At 48.5% G+C, this 21,804-nt stretch overlaps 1 protein-coding gene across 2 annotated transcripts in view; it reads right to left on the minus strand.

Moving 5' to 3' along the window:
- Positions 1–7,168: 7,168 nt before the first annotated feature.
- The window catches only part of AR (androgen receptor), a 57,367-nt gene continuing 42,731 nt past the window's right edge, over positions 7,169–21,804 (minus strand). For both annotated transcript variants that reach the window (XM_032196107.1, XM_032196106.1), the window contains 5 exons: positions 20,051–20,338; positions 13,270–13,414; positions 12,282–12,412; positions 11,593–11,750; positions 7,169–10,552 (listed from right to left, as the gene is read on the minus strand). In XM_032196107.1, coding sequence (XP_032051998.1) covers positions 10,397–10,552; positions 11,593–11,750; positions 12,282–12,412; positions 13,270–13,414; positions 20,051–20,338 — 878 coding nt within the window. In that variant the 3' untranslated portion in view covers positions 7,169–10,396. The remainder of the gene's footprint in view (positions 10,553–11,592; positions 11,751–12,281; positions 12,413–13,269; positions 13,415–20,050; positions 20,339–21,804) is intronic.

Consider the following 21,804-nt stretch of genomic DNA (forward strand, 5'->3'; position numbering starts at 1 on the left):
GCAATTATTTTGTGCCATTCCAGCCCACGTTTGAGGCTGCTGGACTCTACAGCCATGCCCCATAGCTTCACAGCTCACCTCTGTCCCCATCGTCTTTGTGTCCCAGTGTGCCAGGAGGTCACTCCGAGAGACCCCTTGTCCCCAGACCGAGCGCCCAGTTTGCACCCCGTGACACCCGGCCGGGCACCGGCTCCGGGGAGCCCGGTCCTGCCTGCCCCATCCGCGCTCAGCACCACAGCGCGGGGCGCAGGAGGGCAGCCCCAGCACATCCTCCTCCCAGCAGGATTTAGTAGAGCTCTGGGTGTTTTGACAGTCAGCCTTTTTCCTATTAACGAAGAAGAAAATCGTTCCCCTAGCAGGGAACACCGAGTGCATGCTGATTTGTTCGCTGCTGAGCGCCGCAGCGTGCCGGTGGTGGGTGAGCTCTGCCTGCAGCACACGTTTTCCTCCCCGAGTTGGTGCGTGAGGTTCATGGCATGCAACATGAAGTGCTTCCTTCGCTCCCTCTTAGTTTTCCCCCTCCTCTTTGGCTGGGAAGACTAATCCTAAGAACATAAACTGGCAGGAGCCCACAGTCCTGACCAAATTAATACAGCACGCAGCACTGGGAGCACTGCAGAGAACGATTCCTCAGCTCTCCCAGCCTCGCCTGCACCTCAGTGCGGTGCCAGTGTCTGGGGTGCTCGGGGCGCCACCGCCCTTTGGGAAGGCGCTGCTCAAACCCAGATTTAGGAGTGCTCAGCACCCGGCGGGCACACCGGGGATGGGGGCTCCTGGCACCCGGGGGCATGAGGACTAGTGGCAGCTCGGGGGTTGCTGTCCTTCCTAGTGCCTTGTTTCTCTTTGCAGTCTGAAAAATCAGCATCTGGGGCCGTCATTTTTCCAGGGACGGGTGCCACAAAGCCATGCTGTTTCAGGGAGAGCAGCTGTTGCCTTTTTGTGTTAGCTCTGGGATTAAATGATTACAGATTAGGCTGAGCACTGAAGCACTATCACAACAGTTTTGGTGTCCCAGCCCACAGATGCAGTGTTTTGCTTCCTTAAGGAAAATGTTTTGACCTAATCTGAGCAAGAAAAATATTTTCCAGCATTAAGTAAAAGCCCATAGGCTTTTATATGGAGAAAGCATGTAACAGGACAAAGGTTCCAAGTCTGGGGCCGGGCCTCCGCTAGGACTTCCCAGAGGAAGAATTCGGAGAGGTTAAGGGCACTTCAGTAGACACATCTATATGATAAATTTAGAACTGAAATGTACTGAAATGTACTTAGTGGAGCACTGACAGCTGAAATGTATGCGCCGCGCAGAGACCCATGCAGGCGCAGGAGCCCGCCCACGCACGGCTTCCTGCAAGACCAGAGTCTTAGCTTAGAGCCACATAACTGGCTCTGGTCAAACTTGCTGCACAATTAATCAGCTGAATGCTGTGATTTAGGAGCAGCTTTCTACACAGACGTTTTCTTGGCAACCACCACCAACTTGACATAAATCAAGAGTAAGTCCACCGAAAAATATCCTGCGATTGGACTGAAAAATCAGGAGATGCTTTGAAGCGGTAAAAGCTGTGGCATTCTTTATTTTCCCTGTATTTTCAGAAATGTGTGCAAGAAGTTTTTTCATGGCCTCTGCCCGCCCAGCGTCCCACCGAAGAGGCTGCCACCCACGGGGCTCGGGGGGAGCTGGTGCCTTGGCCCCGCAGCCTTCCCGAGGGGCCGTCACCGCCCAGCGGGTTTGGGTAAGGAGGAGCCCAGCGCTGGTGGCGTTCCTCATGCCCGGACCGCGCGGTCAGCCTGACCCCACCGCAGCCTGCGGGCTGCTTTCCTGCTCGTAAGGAGGATTTCTGTGGGAAGCTCATATGTAAGCACATATTAAAAAAGAAGGAACCAGTCTTTAACTAGACCAGCCGAGTACTTGGCACAGCCACACGTTGCCGCAGCCCTGCTCTCCTGTGGGATCCACCCTGGGTGCCCTCAGCCGTGCGCCCGCAGGGCTGGGGCTGGGTGCTGCGGGGGCATCACCTCCGTGCCCTGGGTGTCCCGAGGGGCTGGAGGAGGGCAGAGCACCAAGATGCTGCTGGCAGCCACTGGGAACAGTGGGCACAAAGCGCTTCCCTGGGCTCCAGGTGAAGACTGGACTTATAATTAGCCTGGCCTGGAGGGAGATGTGAAATCTTAATGAAAGGTGGAGAAACTTAGCCACAGATAAAGAACACTTATAATAATCTAGCTTGTGGCCAGCCCCTGCTGTGCCGGGCACAAGACCCCACTCAGCTTTCACAGCTGGGAGTCCTTTGCTATGAGCATTTGTACAAACAGCCTCAGTCTCTGGGCCGTCCTGGGGCTGTGGTCTGCAGTTGGCTGGTTCAGCAGCCAGCAGGCACTTGTAGCACGGGGTCCTTCTGCTGGTCTCCACCTGGGAGCAGTAACCGTGGTGAGCTCCAGGCATGGAGGTGGACGCTGCTGCTAACGGAGGTGCACCCACGCCTGCTGAAAGGACCGGCCCTGCGCTGCAAGGCAGCTTTAAGAGGGTGAGTGCAGTCCAAAATCCGGATAGAGCTGGAAGGCACGCAGGGAAATCATTGCCAATGCAGCTGTGTCTGTGTGCGCAGGGCTCCGCAGCCCCTGGGGAGGCAAACCACTGTAGAAGTCAGTGTTTAAAACAAGTCATTATCACGTTATGAAATGGAACAATTTTTCTGATTTACAAATTCCCCGCTGCCTGTTCTGATACAAATGCAAGCAAAGTGCTCTAACGCATGGAGCCACTTCAGGGCTGGCTGACATGAGGTGTTTCCAGCTAAGCCTGGTTCCTGCCTCGGCTCCTCCTGCCCCGACCCACCCCGCAGCAGCAGGGCCCTGCTGGCACGCAGCCTGCCGAGCCCACACGTGCTAGGATGTGCCTGTGTGTCTGCAGGGAACCACAGGGACTGTCCAAAGGACAGAATAAAAATGAGGCTAGCAGCTTTATTTGGAGCCCCTGTGCTCTGGATTCAGAGCCAGGGCAGAGTGCTCACCAATTCTACGAGTATCAAAATCAGAAGTTGTCCTTGCCAAACATATTCACTAACTGTATCTTACTTGGGCTTGCTTTCTTTTTAGCGAAGAGTAAGGAGATAAAAAGGAAGATGTTGGCTGAACTCATTCTGGATCTGTACACCATAATTGCTTTTGTCTTCCTCCTGGTAACAGCGCTGTGTTTGGGGGTCTCTGTGTGCCCCAGAGTAAAGGACACGGGCTGCTCCGCTCCGGAGTCCTCCAGGCACACGTCCCAGCACGGGCACTGCCGCCGTGCCAGCAAGGCAGGGTTCTCCTGCTCTGCGGCCACCAGGGAAACTGCATTCCTCACACGGGGTTAGGAACTACCTTGAGGCAACAGCAATTCAGGTGTGATTTGTAGGTCATGATGGAAGTCATGATGGACAGATGTGCAAGGGAAATAAATGTGCAGTGGAAATGGCTGGAACAAAACCAAGCAAAACTGGTTCAGATAATGTAAATCTGCCCTTTTGACAAGATCCAATCCTTTGCAGCTACTCAGAGTAATTCCCTACTGTCCTAGCAGACAAATGCTGTGACAGCCCCAGGAGGCTGGAGCCTATTAGGAGCCAGAGCCCAGGAGATGTGCGGCACGGGCAGGACGGGGTCAGCCACCGCACGTGGTGCCTGAATGTCCCAGGGGACGCTGGTGGCCACGTAAGAACTTGGTGGGGTACACTGGGACTCAAAGATGTTGTCGCGTATCTGCAAGGGCAACACAGCCTGAGAACTGTGTTGGTTTTTTCAGTGTCAATTAAGGATGAACTTGGAAAGTAACACGGTCATTTACAGCTGTGACTCAGATAAAGGGACGGGACTGGATTCTCAGCAGATGACTACACATGGTACTACTGCACATGGACAAGGTTTTTTCTATGGTAAGTACATTTTGCTTTCAGTTCGTGAGGTATTGGTACATGTACCACTGCTGTGCAATTATACACTAGACATTTCCAGCTATTTGTGAACTGATGAGGTATTATTTTTTTTCTAAGCTCCTCAGTTTGTCTCACAGTGAACAAATCTTGACCTTGTGCAATACTCACATCTGTGCTTTGAATTAAAAAGTGGGCTGATAAGCAGTCTATTTTATTACTTGGAGAGCACAGGTCAATTTTATAATGAAGTTACAGCAGAATGGATTTACAATTGCTCATAAAGATACCGAAAACAACAACGAAAGGAGGAGGACACTGGCCTTTATTAGCTCCTTGCTTCAAGAAACACAATAATCAAATGATATCCAATTTTAAAAGACCCAAAGAGGCATATATGAAAGAATTAGTCAGTAGATGGGTAAATGAATTAACAGTTCAGACACGTAATTAATAGCGAAAATCCGACTGTGAAAAATAGCCTACGAATAACCCAACATACAGCCTCATCCATTTAAAAATGACCCAATTATTCCTGGCTTCTTCAATATCTATTATTTGTCACACTGAATAACATTTTTTTCATGCACATAACTGAAATAAAAGCCAAATACACGCATACAGCAGTTTTCCAACAAACAAGATTCTGCTTTTTATTGTACTTAGAACAACAGATTTTAGGATTACAAAAGAGCCAAACACCAAGCATGAAGGTCTGCCCCATGGCACAGCACGGGCCGAGCGCTCGCACGGGACCCAAGCATGGACTAATAGTCAAAAACTAAATAGTTTGATTTCCCCTAGTGTAGTATAACTGGCTTTGTCTTTATCCTGGGTGCCGGCCGGGCTCCCGTTTTTGGTTTGTTACAAGCAGGGATGTCGGTCAGGCCAGCGCTCTGCTTTCCGAGCTGCCTCCCGGCAGGGGGCTGTCACCTGCTTCCAGCCTCGACGGCACCGTGAAATGGCAGGTCTCCATCTTCCTTGTTCTGTGTATTTAAGGCCAGATCGTAGCTCCGATAAAGAACAGCAACAACAAAAAAAGGAACAGTGGCAACAAGCCAACCGATGTCTTTCTCTAGAAGCAGAATTTCGCCTCAGATGCTATTAATTTAGGCAAAATATGTCCATTTTTGAACAGTGACTGGAAAAGACCGCAATGTTGCAACCACAGTAAAGTTGCAACCCTCGTAAAATGATGTGTGTATGCTTCAACAAAATTGCAAATCGTGCAGAGGACAAAGGTTGACAATGCAGCAAAAAGGTCCCACAGAGACAGGGCAAAGGCTTTTCGATACTGAGTGTGGCAAGCCAAAAGGTCGGCCCTCACCTTGGAATCACTCGCTTGGAAACAGGCAGGAGAAATAACCGCATTATTATACCTGAAATTCTTTCTGCCCAATCTGTAGGCTGCTTGTTCCTTTTCTTTTGGTAATCCTGTGGTGTTTGCTTCATGACTTTACTTAGCTATGGTGAAACAAGCAATTGCAAATACATTACATTATGCTTTGTTACTTTCATGAATATAGCTGTGGGTTGGGAGTCCTCCCCAGGCAAAAAGGCACCAGCAATGAGCTTTTTGGCTTATTACAAAGAAAATAAAATATATCAATATAGAGAACTCTTTTTATTACAGAGACGTTAACAAATAAAAACAGCATTAAATTGCCACAGAACACAAAATACCTGGCACAGAGAGCAGCTTATTATAAATTTGCTGTGGTTTTATGTGTGGTGCAGATATTTGCTTTTTGAATCACAAAGGCAGGTTCCCCTGCCATTTTAAATGGGAATGAACAAAAGTCCCTCCTTGCTTCCTCAAAGCAGTGACTACAGCCCCGGTGAGCGAGAATACAGAGGTGTGGGAAGGTTGCAGTCTGAGCCTTTTCTTCTGGAAACCCATGGCTTGATGGCCAGCTCGTGCCCGGGGCGCTGGCGGCCGCCTCCCAGCTGTGCTGCCCCTGGTGCCAGGCACTCGCCGGGGGCACCGGCCGTGGCCGCGCCGTGCCTCCTGCATCACCAGCTCCTGCACGGCTGGCCAGCAGGCACCAGCACGCGAAGGTGCAGAGAGAAAATTTGCCGGTCCTTGTGGTACAATAAAGTATTTCTGTGCCTCTAAAAAATCTACTTTGAAACATCAGTTAGGAAGCAGCTACCACTTTGTAATTCCAGGATTCTGCCCTAAAGTGCAAGGACACTTTGTGCAGTTGGAGAGGGCAGAAATAAAGGATGCTCTGTTGTCCCTCAAGTGCAAACACTACCCCTGTCTAACCAGGCAGTTAAAGGAAAGCTGCAGATGCAGACACTGACACCAGACCATGCCAGCGCACGCTCCTTTCACGTCATGCAAGGACAGACCCTTGACAACTGGGCAGTACGTAACCAAAAAAAAAAGTTGAAATCAAAAGCTCCCATTAGTACTGGCACACAGACTCACCTCCTGATGAGTACTTAGTTACCCTCAGTGTGCAATCAGGAAAGAAACCTTCTTACAGAAGAACATTAAATATATATTTTTAGCAATATAAATTGGGGCATGCCTCTCTCTATATATATATAAACATATATATATACATTTAACTTTTGTTGTTTTATTGAAACATCTTGGCAGAGGGATCAGTACCTGGAGCGACAGCTGCCCGTACCTGGGGGCTGCAGAAAGAGCCCTGGGTTAGATGGCTGCAGGGAGCCCAGCTCTTCCCAGCCTCCCTGGCACCACCCCGGGCACCCTGCGGGATGTGGCAGTGACCTGGCTAGCTCTGCACACACTGCAACGAAGTGGGACTCCATTACACCGTGGTAGAGGTGATAAGCGCCCTCACCTGCCTCCCCAGGGCCAATCCACTTGGTGTTTACCTGCTTGTGCACAGTGCAGGATGCTCGTTGCTCTGGCTTAACTTCATTTTTTCTGAAGCCAAGCAGAGGGCTCCTCTTGGCTTCTCTGGGAGCAAGTTAAGGTGGTGCCAAGCTCTCCAGAAGATGTCACACAGCCCCTCCACCCCAGCTCCATTTGCACCCGTTGTCTCATTGAGCTTCCCATACCATAATGCTCCTGCCAGGCCAACAGCAGCATGTTCCTTGTCCCCCACCTGCTGCCTTCGAGGGGAGCCGATGGTCTGAGCAGCGACCAAGCTTACACCAGCACAAGAGCCCCCATAGTGCCGGGACAACGCGGGCTGTGCCCCCCACGGGGCTGCGGGCCCTGGAGGGGGTCTGCTCCCCGGCTGCTCCCCGGGGACCTCAGGGACACCGTGACAGGATTGTGATGATGGTGAGATTCTCTTCGCTTTATTAAAGCAAAAGTAGACAAGAAAACACAAAAGAAAACACAAAGTACAAAGATATATGTCAGGATCTGGACTTTGGTATTTCTTAAGCCTCTTTTTTTTTTTCCAGTTCCTGCAGCAGCTGATAGAAATAAACAAAGAAACAGTGTTAGCCTCCCCCCAGCAAATACACACTTGGGTGCTACTGATCCTGGCTCCCAAACCCTCCAGTGATTCCTCCGAGAGTATCATAAAAAGCTGACTTTTGGAAAAAAAAAAAAAAAAAAAAAGTTGCAGAAATTGACTTTGAAATCAAAGAGCTACAGAACATCAGCCTAATGCACAGGAGCTGTGGGGTGTTTGTGGACAAGGCAACCCAACTGCGCACCTACACCATCGGACAGGTGGGACTGCAAGGGAGCACATGCTTCCTTCTTAAAGCACACCTGGCTGGAGAGGCATCATACGCACAGGCTGCAGGCATCTGCCAGATGCAGGCAGATATACACAGGTAGTATCCTCCTTCTAGATCATTTTTCATTCACACTGTGCATCCACCGGGAAATCAGTGTATGCAAATCCCTATTATATCCAATTTCTTCCCAGCCTCCCAGCAGAAAAGTAACCAGCAGGCTACCTTCACACTCATTAACTACTGAAAACCTCACTGACATGAGCTCCTGCAACGTATCAAGCTCTCCAGAGAAGCCATTTAAACTGACCATAAGCATCCTCCTGTTGATGACAGAGATCAGGGCATTTTCAAGCCAGTTACTCATTGTACTCCTCTGCTAATAGCCAGAAAATGTTCAAGAATGGAGGAATACACCAGCAGGGCATTTAATTGATTCATTTGCAAATATTAATAGACCATACCAACACTTAAGATGCTTGCAGCCACAACCCTCTAAACAGAAGAAGCTATTGGGAATCTGTGCCTGTTGGCTGATGCTCAAGAAAGTCATCTGTGGCTTCTGATGCCACCTGCAAGAAGGGCTCTCGGGAGGAACAGCTCAATCAGAGCCATAGATACCAGGAGAGGAAATCTCAGTACAAATAACTGTAAAGAGAGACCCTCCGTTCAGTATTTTTGTTTTTCCGCACCCCTTCCCTTAAGGAAAACCCCATATAGCACGACTGAGGAATATCAGTAAAATTAAAGGCTTGTTCTTACTGAGAGTCTGCAGAGAACCCAGACGCACCACAAAGGTGTTTGCCGGCAGAGCTGATGGTTATGCTCAGCTCGTGAAAGGTCCAGGAGCAGAATTAGCACTGTCTGCTGCACGGCAGCGTCAGGAGATGTACATGGCATCAACCATCCCAAACCTAACTTTCTTCTCTGTAAAGACGTCTGACAAACACGACTCATTGGCATTGCGCAGGGGGAATAATGTGATTTGTAAGGAGGCTCACCTCTCCAAACTCCCAAACTTAACGTGCCCTTTCTGCATGTTTGTGCTGGGAGACCACAACAGCACGCTGCTCGGGGGCACCAAGTCTCCCAGAGGTGAAATCGCTGCCTGTTAGCAAAACCACAGGCAAAGGCCTCATTTGCTGCTGATCTGTGTCCCTGTGAGGACGCCTGCAGGCAGTCCAGGCCAGCCCTGCCAGAGCCCGCCCCGACTCACCGGCCAGGGCTGGTAACACAGCTTTGGTGGGCTCACCAACGCGGGGAAGGGGAGAACCAAAATACCAAGGGGAGGGAAGGTTTCACTGCTTTGTGAGAAGTGGAGCCTGCCAAAAATGCAAATCTGGATGTGGGCTGGTGGGCCTGCACTTTCTTGCGAATGTGAGGTATAAAATGGAGTCAAGCCAGCATCTATGTCTGAGAAACCAAGCCTCCTTTCCTCAAATATTCCTGACCACTGGGAGCCATCGGCAACTGCAGATCTATTAACCTTTGAATTTGTCTGGTTTTGCACTGAATGCCCAGGTTCTCTAGGGTGTGTTTATCCACCTGCACAGGCCGTGCTGCGTCCCGCATTGCATCGGCCCAGGCACGACGCGGAGGCGTGATGGTGCACACAGGAGGTGCCTGCAGTCAGCTACCACAGCAGCAGGAGCCACGCACACCTCTAAGAAGAGAGAAGCTCTCTTAAGCATTTTCTTTATGCTTCCCTGAAGCGCCATGGAAATACCATGCCTGTTGCCGTGACCATCTCCCACGGGATAGGGTCAATTACAGGCCACAGATCCTGCAGAGACAGTCCTGGCTGCTCCCCTCCTGGGACGTGGGTCTGCTGGCGTCAGAAAGAAGAGTTTGGACAAATGGAAAATAAGTAGTGTAGCTGAAACACTTGGGCCTCGAACACCCGGCGTGAACGGAGCTGGTGCAGGGCAGAGGCAGGTGGGACTGGCAGTGCCCGGCGGCAGGAGGGCAGAGGCTGAGGTCCAAGAGGCGTCAGGCACTTGTGAAGGAGGGGTAGAGCTGTGCCTGTGGGGCAGCAGCTGTCCGCGACCCGAACGTGACTGCTGAGCGCCCAGGGGTCCACTGGGCACACGGACATCCAGTTTGCCTCAGGAAAAATATCCCAGGTGGAAAGCAGTAGCCACCAGCAGCCCCTGCAGTGGTGTGCCATCGGCAGCCCCTGTATGAGGGTAGGGCACCCTCCGACTCCGAGGCAGGGTCTGTAAATTCAACAGGTTGCTAATTCATCTCTTTCCTCTAACTCCATTTCTCTACTGCAACACTTTAACTCATCTGCTTCCCAGCACCATAACACAAAAAGAATGTCCCAAGGGAGGCCAGTAAAATATCCCGTGCCCAAACATATAGGTTCGACCTGCTTCTCACTTTGTTTTGTTTTACAGGGGGGAAAAAAAGAAAAACAACACAACAAAAAAAAATAATACACGAAACAAAAACAACCTACTGGTGGCATTTCTCCCAGTCTCCCGTGGCCATGGGCCACCAGAAGTCACTGCGGAAAAGCTGAAGGAGAGAGTGCAGACACCGTGCCAGGGACACCAGGCCACACGCCACGTGTCCCAGCAGACCAAGCCAGCCAAACCTAGGCAGAAGCCGTGGCAGGTAGTTCAGTTCAGAGGTACCACAGGAAAAATAGAAATCTAAGGAATCCCAGCAGATAGTTGCTACTGTCTGTCTTCTCAGCACACCGTCTTTAGAGGGGATTCCCCAAGGCACTGCAGTACAGTAGTGCAGAAACAATAGGCAGGAGATGGCTGAAATGGGGGTGGCAGAAGTGGGAGGTCCCCGCTGGAAGATCACTCCGCGTGGAAGTAGATAGGTTTGACTTTTCCAGACAGGATCTTTGGAACCTGCACAGAGATGATCTCGGCCATCATTTCGGGGTAGTCCACGCTCACCATATGTGCCTTAATTAAAAGGTCAAATGTAAACTGATGCAGATCCTTGGCAATCTAGGAAAGAAATAAAATCTGTTAAGCAAAAAGCCCCTGTTCAGTGATTTCTCTGGGAAGGTGCTGAGCACACGGCAGCAGACACAACATACCTGGGCTGGACCTGGTTTGCTCTCTGGATGTCACTGCCCTGCTGGCAGTTACCAGGCAGCAAGTATTAGACATCTAACTACATGGGCAGAGGGCTGGCAAGGACAGAGGACCTAAGTTCTCAGTCACAAATAGTGATTTTTTGATTTTTTATTATAATTAACTCTGAAAGTAGAGTAGATTCATGGAGGGGCACTGTGATTTAGGACTGTTTTGCTAGACTATCATTGGAAAATAATTGTCTACAAAGAGCTCTTCATTGCTAAAAAAAGAAAGGTCAAGGACCCATGCACAAGGGTGACTATTGCAGGGAGTGACAGACACAGCTAACTGTCACCTTTCACTCCCTGAGCACTTAGGTGCCCTCTTTCCTCTGTCGCCTAATCTAGGAGTATATTGTAATACTGTCCTGCAAATGTGTTAACAGTTGCAAAGCAAACCACATCACAAGTGCTTTGACAACCTACGTGCACCTAATCTGCTTCTAGTTTGAAAACTTGCAAGGTGCACCTGTAATAAGTAAGCTTGTCTTAGCATAGATTATTTCACTCCTCTCTTTCTTCACTGAAATATCACCTGGGTCCCACATGCTGATGCTCTCATTTCCTGTTCAGCAGCTCCAGGGACATGACAGTGGGCAGAATCTGCACCGTCTCCTGCCCACTTGTCTCCTTTTTAACAACAGAAGCACATGGACACAGCCAGGGCTGTGTGTGAAAACACTGAGGGAGAGGAGCAGAACAAAAATAACAACAAAAGAAACTAAAGAAACAATGACAGGTAAGACATCGCGAGCACAGTGTTCATGTCTACGAGAGCTGTACCACCATTTCCCAACGTTCCTGCATCAGCAAGATTCCCTCTTCGCTATGATCCCAAATTCCTATGTCCCAAATAAATCTAGTAACTTTGGACTGTGTACAGGCAGACATCTCACTGTTCTCTCTTACAGGATGCACGGAGTCCAGGACCTTGGTGAGCTGGTAAAATCGCCGAGAGCAGGAGGTAGGGTTCTTCCTCTTGCAAGCGATGATCCGGTCAAGCTCCTTAATGTAATTCATTCGAAGTTCATCAAAGAGCTTCTGGTTCTTCAGGCCATCCACTGGAACTGGATGGAACAAGGAGAGGAAACAGTAAGAGTTGCCCAGAAAGCACAGAGAAAAAGATAAGCAACAGGAAAGCTGAAGAAATGGTTAACACAGGCCTATTGGGAAAGATCTGCCCTCCCTCTGATCAGCCATGGGACCGCTGCTAACCAAGGACCCTTGCTCAGCACTTGTGACAGAAGGGAGGCACAGGACCGAGGTGCAGCACCATTTTCCTACTCAGCAGCCAATGCTGAGCAGTGCCCAGAGGGGCAGCAGATGGGCTGAGGAGCCACCTCGTGCAGGAGCTGCACGGGAGAAATGCTGCAATGTGCAGGGGCAGGATGGGCCGGCAGCAGCGGGTTAGGGCACGGCGTCCTTACACTTGGCAGCTCGCTGCCTCTGCGCAGCTTGAAGCCGCGAGGAAAGATCCAATGCCATCCCTTGGGGAGCACAAGCACATGCGTATGTACACGGAAAAACACCAAACACTTTCAGGGCAATACTGCGTACAGCCGCTGGTGATCTGCTGCAGGACGGATGCGAGTACTTACTAATACTGAAGAAGAGTAGAGCCTTCATACAGAGAAACTCCTGGGGTGTGATCTGAAGCCAGCCAAACTCCTGAGAGAGGTGCCGCATCCTGACACATTGGCTGTACATTCTGGATTTGTGCATCCGGTATCTGGCACAACAAGATGCACAATGCATTGGCAGGAAGATTAAAGAATTGCTTGTGTGATGTGTGGGTGTTGACAAGCTCTGCCTGGCCCAGAAACCCAGCCTCGCCTGGAACATCCCCACTGCAGAGGGGGAATGTTGACAGCAATGAACAAATGTTGAACACGGGAGAGGAAAGTTTTTCAAAATACCTCCATGTGACCTCCTGTGCCTGGAAATGGATGACTATCTTGGATTTGCAAGGTTCGTTTGACCCTCTGCCTTCTTGAAGAATGACTGCATCGATTCACCATATTCGGCTATCCAAAAGAGACACGAAGCCGAGCCCTTAGCTCTCAGGGAGGAGGAGTGCTTTTGCTTACTGCTGTGCTTAGTTATTGTTTTAAAGCTTCTCTGCCTTAGTCTCAGTAAAACCTCCCCAACTCCATGCTGATGGTTCATCAGAGAGAAATCATCAGGAGCTCGCAGTATACATTTCTCTCTGTTTCTGCTCTCTCTAGCTGACCAAGCAAATTGAAAACTGGAACTCAAATCCCTCAGGTCTGTGTGGCCCAGCTCTTCACACCCTGTACCAGCACCTGTGGCTGCCCTGGTGGAAGTCCAGCTGAGGGCAAACTTGAGGGAAAGGGAAGCAGGAATAGGAGAGACTGCAACTCTCATTATTCCTGCAAATTACTGCAGAGCAATTACAGGAAAAAAGCAGGCCCCTCCTATGCTTTTTTGGTCAGCTCTCAAAGCCTGATTACTCAGCTGTACATTTCATAAGCAGACAGTAAAGCAACTTCCTTGCCTTGTTCTCGTTTCTCACCTAGTCTGACTCAGACAAAGCAGAACTTTAGACTGTTGTTATTTTGCACTTACTCATTGAAGACCAAATCTGGAGCAAAATAAAGCATCCTGGAGTTGACATTAGTGAAAGATCTCCAACCCATAGCAAATACCATAAGACCCATCCAAGAATACTGGATTATTGACATCTGGTCATCCACATGCAGATTACGAAATCCTATTAAAAAAAAAAAAAAGCCAGAGGCATGTTACAAATTAGTATTGTGTTCCTGCAGTTACCAGGACTGTTTTCATGCAGACTCCAACTCTCCCACAGCGACCCTGTAATGACATGGTGGTCCACAGGCTGATCTCAGCTCATCCCAGGACACACAAATGAAGCAGGGTGATACAAGTGAGGTGCATCGAGGCACTCAGACACTGGTGGGAAATCAGGAACATCCAAACCACAAAACTACACCTGAAAAGGGAGAAAGGGAATCCCCCAAACACAAGGAGGAGATAAAGACCACGTTAAAGACACAAACAGAAAAGCATTTTAAAGGAAGCCCATAGCAAGTTGTAATAAATGACACCTTTTCCCCAGAAGTCTCAAAGAACTTCAGAAATTGTAATTGAAGGCTTTGTAAGTCCCAGTGAGATGAGCAAATCTCATTCTCCAACAGGCTAGGCAAAAACAACACAGGAGGGTGGGATTGTGACTTCCTAAAGTCCCACAGAACCTATGCTCAAATAAGAGCCCTAAGCACGTCCCCCTACCAACAGAAACAGCTTAGTGCTGCAATCATGTTCATTTCTAGGTGCTAATTAGAAATCCAGAGGCAACTGGCATCTCATTGTGCCACACACTCTGCAGCCACAGTGGAAATCCCAAAGTTCCTGCTCCAAACCATTTGCAATTTTCATGTGAGACAGAACATCAAAAGTAAATGAAACAAACATCCGACGACAATTTGCTTTGTTCTGCTACCTGAAATAGATCGTCTGATCACGAGCTGGAGCCCCAGACAGCAATACAGCCAACTGTACCAAAGTCTCCAGGCACAGAGGCAGAAGCAAGCCTTCATTAACCAATTACATCCTTTGGGTGAAATTCTGGCACTCAAGGAAATCAACATTTTCTCATTTTGAGAAAATCGCATGTTATTCCAATCAAATATTAAAACAATTCTAACACCGTCAGTGTGTAATTATAACCCACAGTGTATAATTACAATCCACTGAGGCAAGCATCTGTCTCTTGCTTGGGAAGCTGTCAACTGCAAATGAGCACAAGTCGTCTTTCATTGCTGACAGAAATCACTTAGGTTTGTATATTTTCCCTTCAGCTTCCATGTCACCACGAAAAGCTAGCAGCAAGTGGGCAAGGAGTGTCCTACTGACCCTGAGCAGGTGATTGCCATTCTGAGGGCTCGTCGCTGCCTACCGACAATGACAGCTTACAGGCAGCCAGAGCAGAGCCTGTTTGCAGAACACAAGCACAGATGAGGCATGTGGACAATCAAAGACTTCGCAGAATTAGTCATGGTCATCTCTAGGACATGTCCTGGTTGGAATTTCATTTTTACTTACGGTACTGCATGCTATTAAAAACAAACAACAACCCAACAACCAAAAATAACAAAACAACTTCTTACTTATCTAGTAAATCTGTTCAGAGATGAATTCACTGCCTACTAAATGTAAGAAAACAACTGTTTTCCCCTACTCCATACTTGCTTCTGATATTTTTTCCTGCCTAGACTTTCTGAGAAGACTGGAAAACTTGAGTTACTTGGAAAGGAGCCATCCTGCTGGTCCCCAGAGCTGTAACTCTGCGGTGAGTAAGAAGTGTGATGGTGCAGGGAACACTCCTGCACTGTCACTCCAGTGATGAAAGTAAACATCTCGTTGGTCTGCTATGCACTCAGCTTCTTCCAAAGTCAGTACTTTTTTTTCTCCCTTCTTAACTTGCTCTTTGACGGAAAAGCATCTCGTCTCTCAGAGGAATTAATAGACAAAGGAAGGAGCTTTGCTGGCAGGTGTTTCCGATGCAGTGTGGCGAACATGAGGAGCAGATGCTGAGCTCCTCCGGCCAATGCGGGCTTGCTGTGATGGGCAGCTCATGCTCTTGGTCCTTTTGAACAGACAAGACCATGGCAACACACTTCCCACGAGAAGGGGGCTGCTGCGTGCCGAACCTTCCCGAGCCCCCTGCTCCAGGAGCCATCCGCTGGGAGCAGGGCAGCCCACGGCCATCACCAGGGACTTGTGTTCGCAGGAGCCGGGCTCTGTGACGCTTCAGGGGCCTGAGCCCACGGGACCCCCACTTCTGCTGAGTGCAGCATCAGCAGGACGAAGCAGTTGCAACACCAATATCCATGGCAGAACTCGTCACTCAGCTTAACCCACTCGCGATGTTGTAAGCTCGGCGTGCATTTAGCAAGTTGTACAGTACAGGTGCAAACCAATGATCAAAAAAGGCTCTGCAGGTTTCAGTTCTTATTTATAGACTCAGCTTGGGTTTCTCCTAAACATTGAGTACTGGCTTTTCGAAATATTTGTTGAAAGTATTTGTTGCATCTACTCCTTTTGCGATGAGAAGGATTTTGGTGCACTTATTCACTACCTTGTAATTATAATGTTCACTAAAAAAAATATTTGCACCAACTCTATCAGTGTCTAAAGAAAGGTATTTGAACACAACAGTTCTGTTGTTATAGGACTTAATGTCTAAAGAAAGGTATTTGAACACAACAGTTCTGTTGTTATAGGACTTAGAATTTGCTTCTGCGTGTACAAGAAAACAGGTTGTACAAGCAGCGCAGTAGACTTTTCTAAAAGGAATCACCACTTTCAGTTTCTAGTCTGGAACACCTTGAAATAAAACTTGTTTTCAGAAGCCAGATACCTATGACCTCTTGGAAGCCTACTGCTTTCAGGCGTCTTAGATGACGTGTGGTCAAAATCACTGCAAAAGAAAATAAATACAAATCTACTGCCATAATATATTGCTAAGTTTCCAGTACTGCCATAGTAAAGGACACCTGACTGATGGTAACTTCTGTGGAGAGCAATCATAGCAAAAATAAAATTAAATTTACTGATGTCTTGAGTGAGATGAAAGCGTAACCTTTTTCTTGTGAACAATCTTTAAGCAGCAAAGTTTAGAAATAAAGTCTTTATCTTCTCTGTTGATATAGTGCTGTGTCATAATGATATCTCACTAAGAGATAAGCAGCTGAACACCTCATATGTTACCATAAAGTAACATTTCAATACAAAATGAATACTTATTTATTATCCTGGAAAATTTGTTGTCCAGAGAATGGAAGAAGACACAATTAATTGCATCTTTATAATTACAGGGTGAATTACATGTAACATAAGGCAGTAGATCTGAAATAGAAAGGCAAGCAAGCAATGGGCCTGGAATACCCAAAAAGCCCTAACTTAAACAGCAATTACTCAGAAATTTGTAAAAGATGCAATAAACAGGAGTATCTACAATGATACCGCCTGTCAGGTGGCGTATTTCACCTGATAACATGTGCATCGAGGTGCTAGAGACATGAAGTGCATTCATCTGTCTCATTTGCAGCAGAGTAGCAGCTTGCCCTTTTGCTGGTCTGCTGTGAAGCAGACATTCCCCATACACTTGCAGACCAATTATTTTTTATAGACTGATTTCCTAGCAGCTTCAGGAATGAACTGAAATTTTTTCATTTTCTAACAGTTAAAACGATTTTTAAACTAATGTGTTTGAGTGCTGACCTAAATTAACCATAACATCTTGACTTAATTTTTATATATATAGGGAAAAGAGAAAATAAGAGAAAATACAGATTTTACGAATTTAATCAGACTTTTGAGTTCTGTATTTCAGTAGCTTTCTTGGCAAGCTATGGTTATTTAATCTTTCCTTTCCAGGGGAAGCACAGTCTGAGTCTACCTTGTTCTGCTGCAGACATTCAATTACATTGCGTCCAAAGGGCCATGCATTAAATTTTCTCCACTAGCAGAGGCTGATACGGCTACTGACATTGCAAGCATGATTCAGAAATGCTCCTGCTCAATGCAGTCTTGTCGCTGACACTCAAGGAAATTATTAAAACTTTGTGAAGTAAGTGCAGCAATGCCTTGCCGCTTATTAATCACCCTCGGTACACAGGTGAGGTTCAATGGAAGATGCGAGGTTAATACACATCTATCAGCCAGGATCAATCTGTAGACTGCAGTATCAGGCTGACGCTGCCTCTGTTAACAGGTGCAAATTCTCATTCCTCCCGCCAGCAGCAGTCACTGTAAAGCAAAACCTCTGCACCTTTACAGGGATAAGTCCCTCACCTGGCAAGCAGAGCTGCTCAGGCTTAGTTAGGGCCATGCTGGTGCCAGCTGGGCTGCGTTCGGCGGCTCCAGCGGGCAGATGCCGTGTGCCCAGGGCTGCCCACAGGCACAGAGGCAGAGCCAGGAGTGCCCACGGAGCACCAGGGCTGCCTGTGGGGAGGAGCTGCCCTCGGCCTCGGGCTCTGCTCCTCCTGCACCAGACGCACTGGGCAGCGCGGCTCCAGAAAGCTCTGCGGCCACCCGTGGCACCTCTCCGCCAACAGCACTCATTAGAAGCCTCTGGCCTCCCAGCAGGCCAAGTGCACATCTTTTTGTTTTGGTAAACACAGCAACACCCCGCTGTTTTAAATTGCTTGGGCTCTGTTTCCATTACTTCTCCCCCTGCATTGTTTCCAGCACATCGCTGTCTCCTCGATCTGCCCTGCGTCCAGCTGCCTAGCTGACCGGCAGCCCCAAGAGCTGGAAACACTTCTGCACTGTTAGTCAAAGTGTAACTTAAAGCAATTCTAGCCAGCAAACTGCCCGTGGCTATCCAGCAGGACACTGCAGGTCTGGCAGGCATCAGGGCTGCCCCGAGCAGCAGCACGTGGCAGAAGGCAGCACTGCCAGCAGCGGGTGTGCAGCCACCAGCAGCGGGTGTGCAGCCACCAGCAGCGGGTGTGCAACCTCGCCGCAGCAACAGCTGGGTCACGGCTTGAGCAAAGGGGCTGCATAACCACAGCCCGAAGCACAGAGCAGCAACAATGCTGCAGTTGTTTACTCCTTCCCTTGAAAATATCAAGAGAATGACTAAGTGGTAAATTTGTCGTTGTTACTGCTAAACTCCATGTTGGCATATGTCACACAACTACAGGGAGAAAGCTGGGGAAAACAAACTGGCGTTGCCTCTTGCTCCGGGCACAGTGCAGCTGATGGTGACGCTGTGTTCCCATCAGCAGCAAGCTCTGCAGGCTCCATCCACGCTGGCATCTCTTCACACTTGTCAACAGCTTTTATGGATGGCAGACACAGCTGGGGGGTGCGGTGGACAAGAGAGCAACCCAAACCACAGCACTTCCATTTCGAGCTCTGACAGACCGGCCAAGGAAGCCTGGGCTCCGTAAGCAATGCTGGTGCCCACGGAGGTGGCTGTGGCCACCCTTTGACTTCCCAGAGAGCAGATAAGCACTCACATGAGATGAGTGAACTTTCCCAGATGCTTCAGCCGGGCAGTTTGTGTGGCTGCAGGCAGCTGCTGGGGCCCTCTGTAGCCTTTTTCTTTCCTTCCACAAAATTCAGAGGCCTTTGAGTCACTGACGCCTGCCAAGAGGTCTTGGGAGGACAGGCTGGCGAGCTGGGAGCTGTCTGTGCTGAAGACCCCGATTCCGGTGAGGAACATCAGAATAAAGGAACCGGGGCTGTTCTCAGAGGACACGGCAGGTGATCCTGTCTCAGTACAGAGCTCTCGGTGTGGAGGGAAGATGAGCCTCTAGAAAACATGTAGGGTTGCTGTGTTCCAGAGGCAAGAGACCTTCGAAAGGCAAGTGTGGTTTCCAGAGGAATAAGCCAGTCTAGTGAGACTGTGAAGACAAAAATGGTATCCCAGGCTGTGGCTACACCTGCACCAAAATAAGCAGAATTAAAGGCCAAAAATGTTGCCCAGGAACCAAGAGATGGGCTGGAAACCCACCAGCATGTGAAGGATGGCTGATCCATGTTGAGAGCTCTTGTATTTTATTGCCTTACTCGTGTTGGCTTTGCTCTCAGAAGACTGATAATTGTGCTAAAGGCTTCTCAAACAAAGGGAGATTCCCTTTGGGTTTCCACGTCTTAAAACAGATTGGTTGGGCTGATAAGGCCAGTTTATAACAGGAGCTCTAAAATGGGAGCTTTCTTTTGGAATAAACGTGATCCTAGATTCCCCAACGGTCTCCACAGGTGCCCAAGTGAGGTCCTGACCTCCAGGGTCCCAAGAGGAACCAGACAGTTTCCTCAGAGGAGATATCCAGTTAAATGTAAACTTTTGCTGAGTTGCCTGCATACTGAGACCAAGCTCTGCAGGAACTCAGACCTGATCCTCAGCTACTTTCAGCAGCTTCCCCAGTTCCACTGCTACTTCATGAAGCAGCGCACTTCTGGATCACCTGGAGAAGGTACGCTTTCCTCTAGCTCATGGAAGCTACGGGACGGTGCTAATCTCTTGTTTAGAGAAGCGTTCTCCAGGCTTGGCTGTAACAGCTCTGGAAGTGGAACAAAACTGCTTCAGGAGAACGGAAAGAAAAAAAACCTTGAATTTCTACCAGGATCCCTCACACACAGTGGGAAGAAACCAGCCACCAAAAGGAGACAGACCTCGTGTTGTTTCAATCTGATTTACAGAGAAGTTACAGACAGACACCTTGTGAAAGCGCTCCCCCAGGAAATTTTGTGATTGTGAGATGCAGGCTGCAGACCACCTCCTTTGAAACCCACCTTCAGGCAATGCAAATGGGGGGGCTTTGGGGAACGTGACAGGACAGGACTGGGGTTTGTTCATTTTCATCCTCACCTGGCAATGCCTTTGCCCACTTTACAACATAGACCAGCTGCCTCTCCCCCAGCTCGTTCAGGCTGGTCAGCAGGTTGGAGAATGAATCAGGCTGGCTGTTGTCATGGCCAGCACACACCACAGCTGGCTCGATGGCTTCCAGGACGTTGAGGAAGATGGGCTGGCACTCAAACCCATCAATGTGTGTCATCACCATCTTGGGAGCTTGCTCCTCCGTGGGGCTGGAGGAACTGGCTGCCTCGGCATCATCTTGTGTCTTCAGGTTACCCAGCTTCTTGAGCTTGCGGGCTGTGGAAATGACACATTTTAGTATGACACGTAAACAAAAAAGCCTTGATGCTTCTTGGCTTACAACAAAATTGAGAATGGTGACCAGCAGCAGTGACACAGGTGGTGCATGCAGCCTAGTGAGTGCCCTAGCATCACAGGCATCATTAAAGGACAAAAGGGAGTATACAATGCTCAAGGAAATACATTTGTTCATTAATATTATATGGAAAAAAACAAGCATCATTTACACCCTCAACCGTCACTGGTCTCACATTAAATCCCAGTTAGAAATGGAGAGGAAGAACTGGGGAAAAGAGAAGAGGCAAATTGCTTCAAACAACTACTCACATGCAGTTAAAAAGGGAAGGAAACCAAGCAAATAAACTCAGTATGTGGTCACATTCTGGGGAAAAAAGCCAATGTACTTAAGTACTCTAAGTTGGATCGTTCCACCCCACGACCAAGTTCAGGCAGCTGGGACATGTACACCCCAGCCCCAAGGGCCAGGGCACTCTCCACATAGCGATGGCTTTCACCCTACAAAACCACTTTTACAGACTCACTGCAGGAGTGAGAAGGTCTCTTCTGGGCAGCAAGTTCTCCCTGCAGGGGATTCCTGCAGCACGTACTGCCCTGAGCCAAGCATTCCCAGCTGGACTACTACTCCATGAACACATTAGGGAAAGAGCAACCTAAAGGCAAGCCCGTGTCTCCACAGCTGCTTCCCTGGAGTTTTCCCAGCTAGCCCTCTGCAGAGGAGAAGTCTCAAGTGAGGGCAGCCTTGGTCCGCTGGCCAGCATCAAAAGGAACTTCAGTACAGTGAGCCTGTGGGGCTGGGACTGCCCAACATGGACATGTGCCCTTGTCACCATAACGAAGTCTCTCTGTTGACGCGCAGCTGACTCTTAATTATAAAAGCCAATCTCCCTGAAAGGTATACCAGGAGCTTCAGATGCATGACTTCAAAATTCTTGGAGAGTTAGTGGTTATCTAATTTGGTATCTACATGACTGTGTTCAGCACAACACAGGTTGGCAGGCTGCTGCAGAAAGGAACTGCTTTCATACCTCACTGACTACAAAAAACTCTAATTAATTAGAGCAAAAAAAGCTGATCGCTTAATTCAAGCAGAGAATATAACATCAAACCAATTGTCCTTGGGGTTTTGGCTCCTACATTACATGATACTTATCTCAGATTTCCTTTCAGCCGTAATTAGAAAAATAAGCAGTGAAACATAAAAATGTCAAGTTAAAGAGCAGCTTTGTAAATCAATTCAAAATCCTGATCTTTAGGTAATGCACTTTGGATGATCTACTGTAATTAAGACAGGCTGCTCTGAAAAAAAAAAAAAAAAAAAAAAAAAAGGAGAAAAAAAAAGTAAAAAAAAAAAAAAAGAACAAAAGGAAAACAAGGCTACAATGCAGTGTGATGTAGTTCTGCATTTACTTGCATGGATCGCAGGCCAGACAGAAAATCAGAGC

The sequence above is a fragment of the Aythya fuligula genome, chromosome 13 (genome assembly GCF_009819795.1).
Source record: "Aythya fuligula isolate bAytFul2 chromosome 13, bAytFul2.pri, whole genome shotgun sequence".
NCBI classification, from domain to species: Eukaryota; Metazoa; Chordata; class Aves; order Anseriformes; family Anatidae; genus Aythya; species Aythya fuligula.